Raw genomic sequence first — 18,151 nt, 5'->3', positions numbered from 1 at the left:
CCAATCTTTAAGATGATAAATTACGACGAACTTTGATTTCGATAATATATTTGATAAACATAATTCTAATTTATTTAACCAAAATAATCTTATATCCAATACTCGGGAATATGGAGAGAACGATGAACTCAATGAGAATAGAAATAAACTCGAGATTTATTTTGAAATCTGGATAACACTTGGGTTCCAGTGCTTCTGTAGTTACTTACTTTTAAGGCCCATTTCTTCTGGGAGTAGGCCCAGCCCAAAACATTTTGGCCCTAACGAGTACGAATAGTGTCAAATAATTCCGGGCCCCATTGATCCCTTTCACTACCACAAAGCCTGAATGAGCGTGTGGTCCTTCAGTTACACCAGGTTGATCATGGTGCGGTTTCGCGGTTTTTTTAAACAAAATTAAACCGAATTGTCATATGCGGTTACTTAGTATTTTAAAAAAATAATCACTGTTTTACATGTAGAATTAGTCTTACAGTTTTGAGCGGTTTCAGGCGGTTGCGGTCGGTTTACGATTTTTTTAATGAAAAATATTAGAACATATATTTTAATTTATTTGAAAACAACAACAATATAGATTCTTCAAATATAAAATATAGTTCAAATCATACAAAGATAAAACTAGATAAAATAATAATTAAGATTCAAAACTAAGTTAACTTAACAATACAATAAAATGACATTTACATTATTTTATCTTTTTTTTACTTTCAAACTTCAAATAAAATATTATTATGAAAAAGATAAATCCTCTAATAAAAGACTGATATGAAGAATAATTAAGAAAAAGATAATTTTTCTTTTTAAGAGTAATAATTTTGAAGAGCGTTAGATATAATGAATGATGAATTCTTTAATTGAATATGTTGTTTACAAATTATTATAATCATAGGTCAAATATGATGACAAGCGGTGCGGTTTAGTGCGATATTTGGCAAAAAAAATAACCGAACCGTGTGTGCAGTGCGGTTTATGATTAGTATTTTTAATCACTATTTTTATAAAATATTAGTAAAACGGTGCGATGCAAATCAGTTCGGACAGTTCGAACGATTAATAAAAAAAATTTGATCTTCCCTACCCTTAATCACCTGGCCGTCGAGCTAATGCCGCCACAGTCCAATATTAGCCATGTATTGAAACACGTCTTACTATTTTACCCAGGTTTCAGTCTAAGTGAGAGAGAGTGCATTTTGTCTTTTTTACCTAACCACAGTTAAATCCCACCTCTGCAGTTCATATATGTACCAAAAAACTGGAACATTAGGCAAACATTCAGAGAAAAAACCAGAGAGAAATAATGATACGTGGCGGTGCAATTATGCACGTTCCTCCGTGGTCTCCCACCGCTGCCGTTTCTGATCCTACCACCTTCCCTGTAAGCCTTACAGTCAATGAAGGTTGCAGTTACGTCGACGAATACTACGACTCTTTGTTGGCGCTCCAGCGTTTTTTGCCATCGAATTTGAACGACGCTGGGTTCCCGGAGATGGAGGAGTTCCCGGTTGATGCGCACTCCTGTGATCAGTTCCGTATGTTCGAGTTTAAAGTGCGCAAGTGTGGTCGTGGTAGGTCTCATGACTGGACGGAGTGCCCGTATGCCCACCCAGGAGAGAAAGCGCGCCGCCGTGACCTGAGGAAGTTTCATTACTCGTCCGCGGCATGCCCGGAGTTTCGAAAGGGTAGCTGCATAAGGGGTGACGCCTGCGATTTTTCGCATGGTGTATTCGAGTGCTGGCTACACCCTGCGCGCTATCGTACCCAACCATGCAAAGACGGGATGAACTGCAAGCGCCGCGTCTGTTTCTTCGCCCACTGTCCCGATCAGCTCCGCGTCATGAATCCACTCGCCGACTCGCACGGCTCCGTCCCTTCTCCGGCCGAGTCGCCCCCAATGTCCCCGATTAGCATCTCGGTCAACGATTCCATGCGCCAGCTGCAGTTGAGCAAAGTGAAGTCCATGCCTCATTCATGGATGGGTGAAAACTTTTCTCCGAGGACACACTTTACCCGACCCGGTAACTTCAGCCTCCCAACGACGCCAACCCAGGTAACTACCCGACCCGGAATTGGCTTTTACGACGCATGGGAGGATGCGATTCCGGTGATGGAGATGGTTGAATCGGGCAGGGCTTTGAGGGCCAAGATGTTCGAGAAACTGAGCAAGGATAATCCCCTGGATCTGAATCCGAACCCGGATGTTGGGTGGGTGTCGGATCTACTCAAGTAGATTTGATTTTGCAGTGCCATGTACGTACATAGCTTCTGTAAGTATAAAAATGTCGTAATTCTCAGCAAATATTGTGAGGATGATAGTGGTGGGGTTGAAGAGTGGAATCTCTTAATTTTTTGGGGGTAAATATTGTTTGATTTTGCAGTAATCTCTATCTTTTCCTTGGATTTGGAAAACGAAATTATGTATTGTATTTAGTCATATCCTTTTTTGTGAATATAAAAAATAATGTATCATAATTTGAATTTCATAAACATTTAATTTAAGATATTCTCGTGAATTGTTAAATATGTTTACGTGTGTGGTGAATTTTTATCACGCAATTATAAGAATTAATAATGATATGAAGTCAATCATTTAATTATATTATTTAAATAAAACGATCAATCATTTTATTTTACAAACAAAGTGTCGCTATTTTATAATAATAATATCCAAAAAAAGTTTGGATTTAAAAAATAATGTGAGGATAATAATATGTACAATGTCTGGATAATGAGAGACAAGGACGGGATTAGGTTAAGGATGCTGGAGATTGGGACTGCGGGGGGACACCCTTCAGATTTTCTTGAGATTTTGTTTGACAAATATCATTTCAGCAAGTGTCCATTCCATTTCCGCCAGCCAAAGTGGGCCATCCCATAATCACTAAAATTTATATAAATATTTTATCAACATCAATTTTATTAAAGATTTTATATTTAAACTTATTTATATATATAAATATAATGGAATCATGCCACTAACTAGTTTTTCAAAAAAAAAATATACATCTTTTTTATTTCATTATATAAAAATATGATACAATCAGAAAAAGACTATCCAAGAAATGTGCTCGTTTGTTGTCTTATTTGCCAACACATCGAGGTTACCTTCCACCTAAGGATAAGTTGATTGGATTGTTACTCTTTTTATTTTTCGCCTTGCAAGCAAGTGGATTAAGTGGGGACTTTTCTTTCTTCCTTTCTTCCTTTCATTTTTTTTTTAATATTTGTGTATGGCGAAGTAATCTATATCTAAATCTAAACTAAAGTACAAAGTACGACTATTTCAAGTAATATATATGGGGGTGAGCAATCGGTTAATTCGGTTACCGATCGAATCGAATTAGTCATAACCGAACCGAACCGAACCGAACTGAAATATTTAGTCATAACCGAACCGACCGAATTAATTTTCATAACCGATGACAACCGAACCGAACTAAAATCGGTTAATTCGGTCCACCGACCGAATTAACCGATTAGTTTTTTTAAAAAAATTTGTGATTAATTTTAATTATATATGTAATTTTTCTTGAACACCACCGTCTACACAAATGCATAAAAACATAAAATCACACACTTAACAAATGTATAAATTTTGTTTGAACACAATTAATACATATTATATCGATTTTAAAATTAAAAATTAAAATATATATAAAAATTGATAAATAATAAAAAATTATTAAATAATAATATTTATTATATCGGTTAATTCGGTTAACCGATTTAAAAATTTTGAAAACTGTAACCGAACCGAATTAACTGATATAACCGAATTTTTTTAATTTGAAAACCGAATTTCCGAAATAACCGAACCGAATTAACCGAATTGGCTCGGTTATTTAATTCGGTTCGGTTATTTCGGTTTAACCGAAATTTTGCTCACCCCTAAATATATAGCAACACAACCATCAATTTACTGTGGGACTATTTGCAAAACTAAGTAAAAATTTATGTGAGACGGTCTTACGGGTCGTATTTTATGAGACGGATCTCTTATTTGGTTCATCCATGAAAAAATATTACTTTTTATTTTAAGAGTATTATTTTTTATTGTGAATATCGGTAGAGTTGATCTGTCTCACATATAAATATTCGTGATACCGTCTCACAAGAGACCTACTCTTACAACTATTAAAAATAAGTAATTATGAATTTTGACTTCACAGATTAAGTGAGATTGCAAACACTTTTGCATAAAGATATACACGATCTTGGATTTTGCGGCTTTTGGTGGATAATAAAAAGTGCTGGGCCGTTAGAAAAAGCCCATATTTCCAGTCGGAAATCCATACTTCAAATCGATTCAGTTGCATCTACGAACCCATATCCATATTATTTTTAAGAAACAAAAATCAAAATTGTATATTCGATTTTTATTTAAGCCAATATCATATTTTCGGTTTCAATTAAAAATATAATTTTTTTTTCAAAAAGAAATTGAGGTGTAAACAGAAGAATTGGATTTGCCCAATGCGAATTACACTGCCTCCTACATCTAATTAAGAATTTTATTATAAGTTGACCATAAAATAGGTCCTTTTTATTAATATTTTTTATACATAAAATAATTTTCATAGGTCATATTTAATATATTTAAATCAATATTTCTAAAATATGACTTCACGCAAATTGCGTGTGTGTGTGTTTTTTTTAAAAGAAATTCGGAATCAATAATTAATTAGAAAATGTTACTTTGTAGATTTTTCTTTTAGCTTTTGCACTACTTTACACAAAAAAAGGTATCTACTCCTATTTTGTTCAACAAAACTTTGGAAATCTTGTTTAATAACATGTCTTTTTTTAAAAGCTAAACGATTTGGTATGTAAATTGGCTCTAAGGACATGTCTGTTTGGTATCAAATTGGAATGAAATTTCTTATATCAAATCGGAATGAAATTTCTTATATAAATATAAGGTGATATAATATAAGGTGATAAGTTGTCTCTAAAATACTTTCATCATCGTAAGAAAGAAAATAAACAGGCTGATAAATCAATCAAAAAACTGAAACATTATATGCAGTGCAACAATTATCCTTGCTAAAAGAACAGTCAAAATGTTACGGTTGTGCGATTCAAAATATCGGTATTGCACTGTTATCATTGGTATAGTTTTTTATAAAATGGTGAACACTCGATCTTATTATCGGTAACAGAGACGAGATCACTTGTTCGATTATCATGGAATGAAAACGGTTCAATTATTGGGAGGATGATTGTTAAGGTTCAACAATCACCCATATTAATATAACGATCAAAACGTGATATTTTAGCTGCTATGTAATTTTAAAAGATGAATGTTAAAATTATAGTTTTAAATGTTTATCAAAACGTTTTTTGATATAACGGCAAAATGTTACGAATCAAAATTAGTAGATATTCATTGGTTCGATTTTCGCGTTTTTTAGAAGATATTTTTAGAATTTCATAAGTTTGAAATCTTAAATTAATTTTTAGTTATCTATATTATTAAATTTGAGACCGTTAGAGTAACTAACTTTTGTTATCATGGTGATTTTTCTTTACGAATAAAATATTTTTTTCATGCTCATGGTGGATTTGATACCAAGATTTGGAGATTAGATAAAAATTCGAATTCGAAACTTTCCGAACATTAGCAAGACATTCTTTAGAACCTTGCTTCAAATTTTTTTTTTTTGGGCAAGGATCAAATAGTTGTTGATGCTTATAGGTGCATCGAGATTTCGAGTGTACGATAAAATCTCGTGTTCGAAGCGTAGTTATAAAGAACTGTGAATCAATACTACATTTAAAAAATTTCTGATGATAATGAAACTTCAAGAAGCTTCACATTAACGTTGGATCCAAACTTTGTAATAAAATTAAAGCTGGAGAAAAGAGGTATTTTGACGAAAAGGGAAATGGTAGGGCATCATTAATATGATGTTTCTTCAAACATAGATTAGATTCATCATTAATAATATTATTTTTTTGAATAATAATAATAATAAGAAATATCGAAAAATGAAATTAAAAATTACTCTAAAATAAAAAATTTAAAATATTAATCTTGTACACTAATCATCATTCACCATCGAGAATCGCAAACTCCGAGATTCCCAGACAAACAAACAGTTCTTCAGCGACGTCTCAAACTCAGAATTCACAAGAATTCGTCACTTATCGTCAAAACGAATCATGAGTTTCTTTCTTTATATCCCTTTCCTTTACATTCTGTGCGCGCAGCTTTCTTTGTCTGAGCCTTTTCTAACCGAACAGGGGTTACCTGAAATCCCATCAAAATTCTTGAATTTGGCCAAACGACCTGAGCTTGTTGAGTGGATGGTGAGCATTAGGAGGGATTTACATGAAAACCCAGAGCTTGGTTTTGAGGAATTTGACACCAGCAGGCTCATCAGAAATGAGCTTGATAAATTGGGCATTTCTTATGAACATCCAATCGCTGTTACTGGGGTGGTTGGATACATTGGAACGGGAAGTCCACCTTTTGTCGCCATTAGAGCTGATATGGATGCTTTAGCTATGCAGGTTTTGTGCCAAAAAAATAATACTTTTGTTTAAATATTTTGCGTAACACTGTCAAGGTTTTCTAGAGTTTGATGTATAATTTATGGAAATATATAATCCTGGCTCCGTGTTGATGGTAGGCCATATGATAAAACACCAAATATTGGTTGACGAGATACGCCCCTCAGAGTATTGGCCCAAGGGTGCATCCCACGTGTGCACCCTTGCTCTAAGGTAGCATGAAATTTTCAGTCATAGAAGAATCTTTCAACTATATCAGTCATTCCATAGTTACTTGGGAAATGGATGTTCGGTGCGCCATTGTCTAAAATTCGAGAATTCGGCATCAGCGGATTCTAGATGCCTTCTACTTGCATGCTATATTCAGCATATGCACTTGAATGTAACTTATGACATGAAAACATGCTACATTATCGGTATTGATTCAACCATAGCTTTTTTCAGGTCATCAAGAAACCTCATATCCGAAATACTAGCCTTTTAGGGATAGAATGACGTTTTTCATTTATTAGCCTGCCATGATTATTAATGGAGCAACACTGTGACCCACCCAGAGAAACTGTTAAAATAATCTTGATCAAACATAAATTTAAAATATCAAAGCAGGCATAATCTAAGTGTAAGACAACGCATTTTTGGCCAGATGGAGACCATTTTTCCAAATTTATGTTTGACCAAAGTCGCTTTTAATAATCGCTTGCTCAGCATTTGAGCAGACATATGTTTCTCACCCTATAAATCAACATACTAATTGAATCCTGTTTGATATTTTTCTCTAATTTTCTGAACTTTGTTGATAAGATATTTATTGTTAATTTGTCTTGGCTTTTAACTCGATTAGGAAGCAGTGGAGTGGGAACACAAAAGTAAAGTTAATGGAAAGATGCATGCTTGTGGACATGATGCTCATGTGGCCATGCTTCTTGGTGCAGCAAAATTACTTCAGGATCATAGTAGTGAATTACAGGTTTCTTCCTTCTACTTTATTTAAGAAACTTTTATTTAAATAGGCTTCGATATTTTGTCTGATTCATGTAACTTGTATGCCTGAAGTAGGATTTTTGGCTGTTTGTTATTCTCATCTCAGATGACATCTTACTCTAGAAAATGGAATTGAATATGGATTTCTCGTGAATGGCAAGTAAATTAAAGATTTCTGTTATTTATATTTTGGATTTTAGGGTACTGTTATCTTGGTTTTCCAACCGGCAGAGGAGGGGGGTGGTGGTGCAAAGAAAATGCGAGATGCCGGGATACTAGAGAATGTTGATGCAATCTTTGGCTTGCATGTATCGTCTAAATATCCGATAGGTGTGGTGGCCACAAGATCCGGCCCTGTTTTGGCTGGCTGTGGGTTTTTTGAGGCGACAATTAGTGGGAAAGGTGGTCATGCTGCCATCCCACAGCACACTATAGACCCGATTTTAGCCACTTCAAATATTATTTTGAGTTTACAGCAACTTGTTTCAAGGGAAGCCGATCCTTTGGATTCACAGGTAAAAAATTTCGATCAGATTTCATGAGACTATTATGGACTTCAGGTAGCACACTTTATTTATGCACTGTCTTCTTTCGTTTAGTGAATATATACACAATTTATGTAGAAGAAATGATCTTTCAGGTAGTCACTGTCGCTAAATTTGAAGGTGGTCGCGCATTCAATGTCATTCCCGATTCGGTTACGATTGGTGGAACATTCCGAGCATTTTCCAAAGAAAGTTTTAAGCAGCTCAAACAGCGCATTGAAGAGGTAAGCTTCTCAACGTGATTAAAATTATGATATGATATGCATCAAGGATATATATACAACTGGTGTGGGATAGTTGTGGCATTTCGATCCCGTTACTTTTTTGCCCACAAGATGATCATAGAGATTTAGTTTTTAGAAATTTGTGGTGTTCTTGGCTCAGTTTGTGACATTACGTCCAATCGGCTGTTGAAAAGTATAAATAATGGAATTGGATTTAGAAAACAACTTTTCTGGCTTCAATAATACTACAGTTGGTTTCAAATTTCAAAACGATGTTACATAAAACGGGATGCAACTCATGCAAGGATGGATGCATCAAAATCATTATTCGATTCTTACGAGGTTTGGTGAATCTTTATTTAGAATTTTGCAATTCTCGAATGTACATCTCGACATGTTTATATTTACTTTCAACATCTGCTCCTGCCTCCTTGTAAATAAATCTCATGTGCATTCACATGATTTACAGGTTGTCACCCTTCAAGCTTCAGTTCAACGTTGTAATGCCACACTTGACTTCTTCGAAAACGAGAAGCCCTTCTATCCGGTGACTGTAAACGACCGAAGATTGCACGTGCACTTCCTCAATGTAGCAGGAAGTATGTTAGGCACCGAGAGTGTGAAAGAGGTCCAGCCAGTGATGGGATCTGAAGATTTCTCGTTTTTTGCAGAGACGATACCGGGATACTTCTACTATGTCGGGATGGTAAACGAGACTAGGGGACGGCTTGAGTTCGGCCATTCCCCTCTATTTGAAGTGAATGAAGATGTACTTCCTTACGGTGCCGCTTTGCATGCATCGTTGGCTGCGACTTATCTTCTTGATTATCACTCTCAAAAGGTACCACAAAAGGGAAGCTTTCACGATGAATTGTAAATGTCGGTAGTAGTTTTTCACATGGGAAACCTTAAATTAATTTTCTTGGACTTATATAGAACTTTTTTTAAAGAAAACAAAAAAATAAAATTGATCTATGTCGGAATTGGTTTTTATTATCTTTATTAATATTTTATTGCTTTCTTTCATTATTGTGACCAAGGGAAGGTTCAAGATTTTGATTGCTGTGTGATTGTCATAAAATTTTCACGCTTAAACATCATACACCGAGAATTGGGTAATTTAATTGCATTTGGATCAAAAGATTTTCATTTGAAAAAGTGTAGGAGAAGATTTGAAATAATTTCATTTTGAGATGAACTTGAAATCTACCACATTAACTCCAAAAAATAATTATTTTACATTTAAAATTCATTTTCAGTTGAAATTTTTTTTAAACAAATCAACAAATTCGTTATTATAGATTTGAAATTCGTAGCTTCAAATCCATCAATACAAATACAACTTCAGGGTAAAAATAAAATTTTCTAACAAATCACATGAAATTTTTTTAAAGATTTAGCAATTTTAAATGACAACTTCCTCGAGTTATACAAGCACACGACCATTGGAATTTCCCAAATTCTTAGGCATAGAAAGGTATAGGTTTTTCTATATACGCATATCTCACATGGGGTGCTCGATTTTGAAATTCGATTCCCCTTGTAAACTCCATCAACTCTGAAGCTAGGATTCGGACAAATTTCGTTCACAGGAAATTTTGAAGTACAAGTCACCTTGTACTCAGATCTTAGCTTTCATTGTTACACTGGGTAATACATCATGATACAAGCCAAAATAGAAATTTTGTGAACTGTGCGCAGTGCATATCTCTTGCGAGCATGATACATTGCTAATGTTGTGAATTGTGATCAAACGCGTAATAGGACAGACAGTGGTAATTCCTTGATGGAGATTGGAGTGTAAGATAAAGTGAAAAAACAACGGGAGAAAATTACAAATTTCAATAAAGAAAACCTAAGTTTTTTAAATTAACTTTAATGGGTTATCATCTCATTCTAATATGATCAAATTGTACAGGGATCTATACCGAGTGTTTATCGTCATAATCTTTATGTGCTTCAAATCCTTGAACATTTCCACAACCATAATCTGAAACAGTTTCTATCATTTAGGTGTCCTGCAAAAACTTGAGACGGTTCCTCGGCTCATCACCCTACACAAAACAGCACTCACAATTCAAGTTAATTCAACTCAAAATACTAAAATTGGAACAGAAACGTATTCAATATATGGTCAAATTCCCATAAAAGAGCTGCTACAGCAGACAAGTCAAAACACTATGACATGCCAGGGAGAAACGATAAATTTCAGGTCCCCAAAGACTCAACCCACAAGAAATGACTTACTTCAAACTTTACTTCTCAGACGAATTGGGCCCCCTCTTCTTTCCAAAGCCAACAACTGCAAGTAATTCCAAGAAAACCATGTAACCAATCGAGTCAAAACTTTATGTTATCAAATGTAGTATGAAATCTTTAAGCATATTTCACCATTATCATGTTCGATAAACCACCAAGGTTGAAACGAAAAAATCATACCAAACACAGGTAAATTTCATACTGATATTCCATATAATAAAAGGGATAATGTCAAATACAATTCCCAAAGCATAAACAACATCAAGATAATATAAAGTACTCTTATAAATCAAAGTCTGCACCCAAAGACATGACTCTCTCAGCATCTAAATAACTTGATTACTTAAATATTCCTGATCCCCACAGAGTCTGGAAAATGGAATTAGGATTGAATACTTTGATTAGATGAATAGATTCGGAAGCATGTTCTCAAGTTAATCCAATAGTTAAGCATTTGTATAAATTGTTATCAAGGCAAATATAATATAAATGATCTAACTCAATATGCATCATGAATAACAAAGCTGGCAGGAATCAAGGAAAACATGTGCAAAGTTAGGATTACCAGCAGTGACGAAACGGCGGTTGTATTGCATACGCTTGTGAGCACGGCCACGTGGCTTCTTCTTCTTGTCTTGCTTCGCCACCTTCGGCGTCTGTCCTCTCACCTTTCCAGCACGTGCCAGCGATCCATGAACTTTACCTGAAATTCTTCCAAATCAATCGCTAATTCTAGATACAAATCAATGATAAATAAAGGCAATTGGAATTTAAGTTCCAGAAAAATCACCCATTATCGATTATTTTCCGTCTCAGCGAAAGCTCCGAGTGACACACAGTAGCTACCTCAGCGAAAGACGGACACTCTAGCGAGTAGGGTTATCTATGCTTACGTAGAGAGAGAGAGATAGAGATTATTGGGCTGGATCAAAATTCACTTTTGGGTTTGACATATGGGCCTAGTTTAGAAAATTTGTAATCCGAGATTTCATTCAACTGGACCGGTCCACACGTAAGAAGCTACTTATATTCGAAATTCGAATTCTAAACACTTGAAAATAATAATTCTCATGTCTCATTTTTTGTGTTTTACATACAATCACAGCAAATTGATCACATGCAAGAAATATTCCGTACCATATGATAAATTATATTATCTTCAGTTGGACTTATCCATTCAACTGTGTGTGTGTGTGTGTGAATATTGGTGGGGGGACATCAATGAAATTATGTTGGTGTCTTAAAATAAATGTAATCATATCTTTTTGAATCTAAAAACGAGCAAGATAGTATATTTTTACAATTTATTGAATATATAGTCCTTCCAAAAATGGGAAAGCATCGTGTATTTTGTATTCATCGCATATCCTCCCAAAAAAAATATTCAATGGAGATTCCACCCACGCTAGTAAATTGAGTGGTTCTCCTCCTTCGGACCCCCCTATGATATTAATGTAATCGAGAATGTTGATGTTGGATGGTCTAAGTTAAAACAAAGTTAAAATTTATAAAATTATTTAAATGTATCAAAGATAAATTATTCTACTGTCAAGTTAGATTTTTTTAAATTTTATTTTGAGGTGTTCATCAGTCGGTTTGTATTATTTTATTTAACCTTAAATCGGTTTTTAGGTTTTGGAAACGTCTGATCAAAAATCCAAATCGTTTTAATTTAATTCGGTTCGAGTCGATTTTGTGCTATCAACTATCGGTTTGTTAGATTTGAGCAATAACATATGCTACAATTCAAACATCGATGGAAAAAAATTCTACTATAATATTATGGTATACAACAACTCAATGTATTTTCAAATAGAACATACTTTTTCTTAATATAAGAGAACAAAATATCTCAAAAATATTATAGAACAACACAATCAAATAAATATATATTGAGATGAAAAAAAAATCAAAAATGAGATAAATAAAATGATAAAAACTGTGTCTTTATTTATAATCAAACTCTGAGGCGTGAACACTGAATTGCAGAACTTTTTCATGCATCCCCAACCATCTTAAATCATGTTAATTAATGCATTTCATATTCTCACAAATGGCCGACAAATAATAATAGCAACATCTTCAAAAAAAAAAAGAAAAGAAAAAAGAAGCACCGATCTTTTAATCATTTCACCGAATAACATTAAATCAACATTTGAATTATAGAGCAACATATATTAAATCAACTATTCAAATATGGAGCAATGAAAGTGGAATCTTTTGAAATTTAAGAAATAAATTGTTATTTAAACTAAAACTACGGCCGATTCACTTGTATCGATTTTTCATTTAAAAAAAAAACGAGATATGTGAAATTAAATTAAATTATCTCGTAACCGAACCGAAAAAACGAAAAAAACCAATCAGAAAGACGGTCGATTTTTTTGATTATATCCGAAATATGAACACACAGCCTAGATACTATAGCTAGATTCTTAGAAATTAAATTTGGTTGTCATTTTTAGACGAAAATACCTTGAATTTAACAATTACACTCCAAATGATAAATATAAACTTGTGGTTCTAAACAATAGTCGAATGTGATTTATTTTTTAAAAATACCAAACGTATATTTATGAAATTTTCACCGTATAACTGTATATTGTGTGTAGCATATTTTATATCTTCACAACCACACATTTAGATAGGTAGTGGCATCCAGCGGAAAGTAGGGACGGAGATTTGTGACACCAAGCCTTTTGGACTCCGTGACAAGCTATCTTATCACATATTGGATTGGTGGTGGATGAAAATGGATAATATATATACAATTATTCGCTTGTAATCAATCTGACATCAAAATTTCGAGTTCGAAATTTAATTACGATAATCTCGTCCATCAAAAAAACAAGAGGCTCCGATTTCCCTGATTCCTGAATAAATATTTAACAAAATCCATTGAGGTGTAGACCTTATAATGGTGAGATTTTATTCTTTTTATAAAGCAAATATATATGAGTAGGTCTTTTGTGAGACGGTTTCACAAATTTTTATCACGGGTCAACCCTATTGATATTAACAATAAAAAGTAATACTCTTAACATAAAAATTAATACTTTTTCATGGATGACCAGATAAGAGATTCGTCTCATAAAATACGGCATGTGAGACCGTCCCACACAAGTTTTTGTCAATATCTATTAATATATATGTAAACTTCAATAATATTTTGACATAATATATCTGTAAACTTCAACGTGGTTCAATAAATTAGACCTGTGGTAAAATGAGATTGTAAGTATAAACCACGTCGAAGGACAGTAAACTAACCAAAAATGATGTTATCGATTTATTTTATTAAAAAAATTGTATTGAATCTTTTAGTTTTATCGAAATATAAGGCACGTGCACGTTAAAACACAGAGCCAGAGCAAGTATAAATCTGCGCAGCCATGGCGCCGGGAAATTCAAAAATCGATCACCTCGCGCCTGTTAAGCTATGTCGGCAAACCAGATGGATTCCGCCCGACAGGCGGTTTTCAAACACTCAGTTTCAATGGAGGGGGCTTCAGAGATCGTGGGGTACGATTTCAACAAAGGAGTGAACTACCCGGAGCTTATCAAATCACTGGTCTCTACCGGATTCCAGGCCGCTAATCTTGGGGACGCAGTCCGAATAGTTAATGAAATGGTCTCTTGATTCTCTTTACCCTTTTTTTCCTTCTAGTTCTTTTCTTTTCGTTTATCACTTTATTTGTTGAATTTAGTAGAGAAGTTTGAGCGTGGTGTGCTCGTGTTATGATTTTGACATTTTACAGTATTTTCTGAACTGATAAGTGTCATTGGTGCTCCATAATGGAGGTCTTTTAGCTGAGTGTGGATAACATATATATATATATATGTCAACTACGAATTAATACGATCAGCATTTCCACCATCGCTAATTATTCTGAACTATATATTTTTCTTTGACCGACATTGAAATGCGTCTCTGCTTTTTGATTGAAGCTAGATTGGAGGCTTTCGAGTGAGACTCCGACTAAGGATTGCAGTGAAAAGGAAAGAGACCCGGCTTTTAGGGAGTCGGTGAGATGTAAGGTGTTTCTTGGTTTCACTTCAAATCTCATTTCCTCTGGCATTCGGGAGACAATTCGATATCTTCTTCAGCATCGCATGGTGAGTGTTTGCAGAAAACTCTGTTTCTTGTCTATGTGTCGCGTCATGCGCCAAATTTATTCATATTTTACGCCCTGTGATCCTCGAGTCTCATTGAAGTAAAGTGCTCTTGAATTTATAGGATCAGCGTGACCAAAGAGTTGCCGAAAGCGGAATTTTTTAGTCTTTTTTGTAGGGTATTTATAATGGGTTCCCTTTCCATCTTTGGAATTGTGGAACATAGCAAATGTTTTTAACAGTTAGTAAGGTGAATCATGAATGGTTTTACATCATGCAATATGACCTGAATTTCACACCATGTGGTGTCTGTCCAACGCGTCGGTAGGTCGATGTAGTGGTAACCACGGCTGGTGGTGTGGAGGAGGACCTTGTGAAGTGCCTTGCTCCCACTTTCAAAGGCGACTTTGCTCTTCCTGGAGCTCTTCTTCGTTCAAAAGGCTTGAATCGCATCGGCAATTTGTTGGTTCCTAACGACAACTACTGTAAATTTGAGGATTGGATCATTCCAATTTTCGACCAGATGTTAGATGAACAAAAACTACAGGTATTGTTCTGCTCGACTCTTTTTCATAGAGCGAGCATATCCGGTGTGCCAAATGATAGATAAATGCATTTGTCTGCGATTTCTTGAATCGTAACATGTTTTCTATCAATTCACGATCTTAGTCCCTTGCATTTATACTAAAAATAATGTAATAATCTCCGAGAAAGGATACATGTGTTGATTATGAGATGTTTCTGAGGTCGTGGTCTCGTTCCTCCTATGTTTCCAGAATGTACTCTGGACACCATCTAAAGTGATTGCTCGACTGGGGAAAGAAATCAATGATGAGCGCTCATACTTGTACTGGGCATACAAGGTACATGATCTGATGATCATTCAAATGTAGTTAGACGTACGTCATTATTTTTAAAATAAGATTATCAATCAAAGTAATGAGTGTTTTATAAATAAAAATAATATACTAATAAGATATTAAAATACGAATATAACAACTTATTAATCAAGGGGTAATAAGTATTTTAACAATTGAGAAGACATATATCCTTGAGTAACGCGTTATCAGTCATTAATTCACCGTATGATTGTTCTTCCGGTTCTATTATTTATTTATTAGTTCTCATCTCTTGTTGCAGAACAACATACCCATCTTCTGCCCCGGGTTAACCGATGGTTCGCTGGGCGATATGTTATACTTCCACTCGTATAAGCATGAGCATGGTGGCCTGGTGATTGACATTGTGCAAGGTAACCATCATCTTGCGCCAGTATATGTTGTTCTTGCACAAGTCATGAGAGGCTCAGTTTATGAACAGATATTCGAGCCATGGATGATGAGGCAGTCTATTCTGGTCTGAGGAAGACGGGTATAATACTTCTCGGAGGAGGTTTGCCCAAACATCATATATGTAACGCAAATATGATGCGAAACGGAGCCGATTTTGCTGTCTTTATCAACACTGCACAAGAGTTCGATGGAAGTGATTCAGGTGCTCGTCCTGACGAAGCCGTGTCTTGGGGCAAAATTCGAGTTTCAGCCAAGTCTGTGAAGGTATGTTGAATTCATTTTTTTTTCTTTCTCGCATATTGGTAATAATTAATATGTGGATCGAATGCAGTGGTTTGGCATGTTAATTGTCTTACCTGAGCAGGTACATTGCGATGCAACCATTGCCTTCCCTCTCCTAGTGGCCGAAACATTTGCAGCAAAGCAAAAGCTGATATGATATAAAGAAACTAGTGGTTGATTGTGCAATTATGTTGGGAATTGTTTACGATTTAATTTGTATTGTATTCCGATTTCCATCAGTTGTCTTCTTGCCTTAAAATATAGAAAGCCACTCTTTATAATATTATTAAACAGACTCGACCCTTAAAGCTTGAGGATAAAATCCAAGCAATTCACCAAAAGCAACACAGTTAAACGAACAATCAAACCCAGCAAAACGAAAATACGCGTTTTATTCGAGCAACACCATGGAAACATTGCAATAATAAGCCTCTTACAAACGCCGGCATATAGTCATTCCATCACCCACAGGAACTTGACAAATTTGTATGCGAGTGTCGGCAGCAAGATATTTATTCAACTCCATCACAGGTTTCCGAGACGGTAACAAAACCGGTGGAACAGAATCCTCCGGCATCGTCACCGTTCCTGCCCAGAGCGTGTTGTCGTATATCACTATTCCGCCGGGTTTCAGAAGTCGCAACAGCTTTTCATGGTACTCCACGTAATTATGTTTATCCGCATCGACGAAAGCAAAGTCGAATGTTCCGTGATTGTCATGCTGCGTCGTGAATACAAGATATCAGACTAAAGTTTTGGGAAGTGATCAATTCGAAAAGGGTTAGTGTTGTTACATCTTCCAAGAGTTTTTCGAGCACTGGAAGAGCCGCAGACTCGACAAAATCTATTTTGTGTTCGACACCGGCCTTTTTGATTATGGGCAAACCAATCTCGTATGAGCTTCGATCCGGATCGATGGCAGTAATCTGTAACATTAACCTTTACAATCAGCAGTAAAACAAAATCATTCTGATACAAAATTTCCATCATTTCGTCGTAATTATTATTAACTAGCTAGGTCCGATGTATATGTGTAACAACCTTCCCATCTTCAGGAATGGTGAGTGCAGTTAGAAGAAGGGAATATCCAGTAAAAACTCCGATTTCAATAGTTCTTTTGGCATTGATGAGCTTCAAGAATAAGGCCATCAGTTGACCGGAATCAGGATTTGTACCCATCACGGCCCTATCAAGAATCGAAGTTTATACAAAGCTATATATATCTTCAACATTAACAAAACAAAATACTATAACTAAACTATATCAAACAACAATTCGAGGGCTCTTGATATATATCATGGAAATGATGAAAAGACGTAAATTATCAGAGGAAATTAAGTTACATGGGATGAGTTGAGGTGAGAGCTCTTATCTCTTTCAGATAATCTGCTTCACGTGGATACACGCTAGTCTCCAACAAATACTAATTTCGATTTCGAATGCAAAAAAACATAACGCAATTAGTTTTGTGTCAGAAAAAAACAAATTTAAAATGAAAACAAAAAAAAATACTATGAAACCACGCGTGAACGAGGTGAAAGAATAATCAGTAAAAACAACACCTGATACAAATCATAGTTTCGCAACAATCCAGCATCCATCAAGATGTCAGCTTCCATTGTCGTTAATTACCTAGCTTGATCACCAACGTACCCATAAATAATAATAATCTCAAAACATCCAAAGATATTAAAATGTATAGAAATCGAAAGAAGCAGGATACCTCGCTGGTGTCTGGATTAATAATGTCTGCCAGTAAGAAATGGTTGAGCTCTTGTAATATATCTCAATCCTCACATGTCCTACACCTACCGCCTTTTGTCACCAACCAACAATTGAGATATTTTTTTGTTGAGGCCACATACCTTACAAATAAATTTATGACTTCATAATTTTTATTTGACTCTGGATCGGAGGATCACCATGCGTCAAGTTAACTATCTGC

General features: G+C 35.1%; 5 protein-coding genes across 6 annotated transcripts; 3 read left to right on the top strand and 2 right to left on the bottom strand.

Annotated features, from left to right (window-relative positions):
* The first annotated feature begins 1,257 nt into the window (after positions 1-1,257).
* LOC140960724 (zinc finger CCCH domain-containing protein 20-like) lies at positions 1,258-2,425 on the top strand. The gene has a single exon (XM_073418972.1). The coding sequence runs from the start codon at positions 1,298-1,300 to the stop codon at positions 2,225-2,227; it is 930 nt and encodes a 309-aa protein (XP_073275073.1). The 5' UTR covers positions 1,258-1,297; the 3' UTR covers positions 2,228-2,425.
* Positions 2,426-6,027: 3,602 nt separating this feature from the next.
* On the top strand, positions 6,028-9,201 carry LOC140962035 (IAA-amino acid hydrolase ILR1-like 4). Its single transcript, XM_073420877.1, has 5 exons — positions 6,028-6,510; positions 7,352-7,477; positions 7,692-8,006; positions 8,132-8,260; positions 8,730-9,201. The coding sequence occupies exons 1-5, from the start codon at positions 6,160-6,162 to the stop codon at positions 9,135-9,137; spliced, it is 1,329 nt and encodes a 442-aa protein (XP_073276978.1). The 5' UTR covers positions 6,028-6,159; the 3' UTR covers positions 9,138-9,201.
* Positions 9,202-10,342: 1,141 nt separating this feature from the next.
* LOC140961715 (small ribosomal subunit protein eS30z/eS30y/eS30x) lies at positions 10,343-11,409 on the bottom strand. Its single transcript, XM_073420379.1, has 3 exons — positions 11,310-11,409; positions 11,085-11,222; positions 10,343-10,562 (listed from the first exon to the last, which is right to left on the bottom strand). The coding sequence occupies exons 1-3, from the start codon at positions 11,311-11,313 to the stop codon at positions 10,516-10,518; spliced, it is 189 nt and encodes a 62-aa protein (XP_073276480.1). The 5' UTR covers positions 11,314-11,409; the 3' UTR covers positions 10,343-10,515.
* Positions 11,410-13,877: 2,468 nt separating this feature from the next.
* LOC140961494 (deoxyhypusine synthase-like) lies at positions 13,878-16,488 on the top strand. Of its 2 annotated transcripts, XM_073420051.1 has the most exons (7): positions 13,878-14,150; positions 14,468-14,635; positions 14,961-15,179; positions 15,409-15,495; positions 15,773-15,884; positions 15,953-16,188; positions 16,289-16,488. In XM_073420051.1, exons 1-7 carry the CDS (start codon positions 13,959-13,961, stop codon positions 16,361-16,363), a joined length of 1,089 nt encoding a protein of 362 aa, XP_073276152.1. In that variant the 5' UTR covers positions 13,878-13,958; the 3' UTR covers positions 16,364-16,488. The 2 variants fall into 2 exon arrangements, with proteins under 2 accessions (XP_073276152.1, XP_073276153.1); XM_073420052.1 differs by lacking the exon at positions 13,878-14,150 and having other exon boundaries at positions 14,495-14,635; positions 14,757-15,179.
* On the bottom strand, positions 16,468-18,012 carry LOC140961495 (cation-dependent phenylpropanoid and flavonoid 8-O-methyltransferase 1-like). Its single transcript, XM_073420053.1, has 6 exons — positions 17,930-18,012; positions 17,769-17,838; positions 17,550-17,629; positions 17,248-17,392; positions 17,001-17,132; positions 16,468-16,927 (listed from the first exon to the last, which is right to left on the bottom strand). Exons 2-6 carry the CDS (start codon positions 17,823-17,825, stop codon positions 16,640-16,642), a joined length of 702 nt encoding a protein of 233 aa, XP_073276154.1. The 5' UTR covers positions 17,826-17,838; positions 17,930-18,012; the 3' UTR covers positions 16,468-16,639.
* Between the last annotated feature and the right edge of the window lie 139 nt (positions 18,013-18,151).

Source organism: Primulina huaijiensis, chromosome 16 (genome assembly GCF_012295235.1).
Source record: "Primulina huaijiensis isolate GDHJ02 chromosome 16, ASM1229523v2, whole genome shotgun sequence".
Taxonomy (NCBI): domain Eukaryota; kingdom Viridiplantae; phylum Streptophyta; class Magnoliopsida; order Lamiales; family Gesneriaceae; genus Primulina; species Primulina huaijiensis.
Note: the sequence above shows the minus strand (reverse complement) of the source record. Positions and strands in the feature narration are given on the sequence as shown.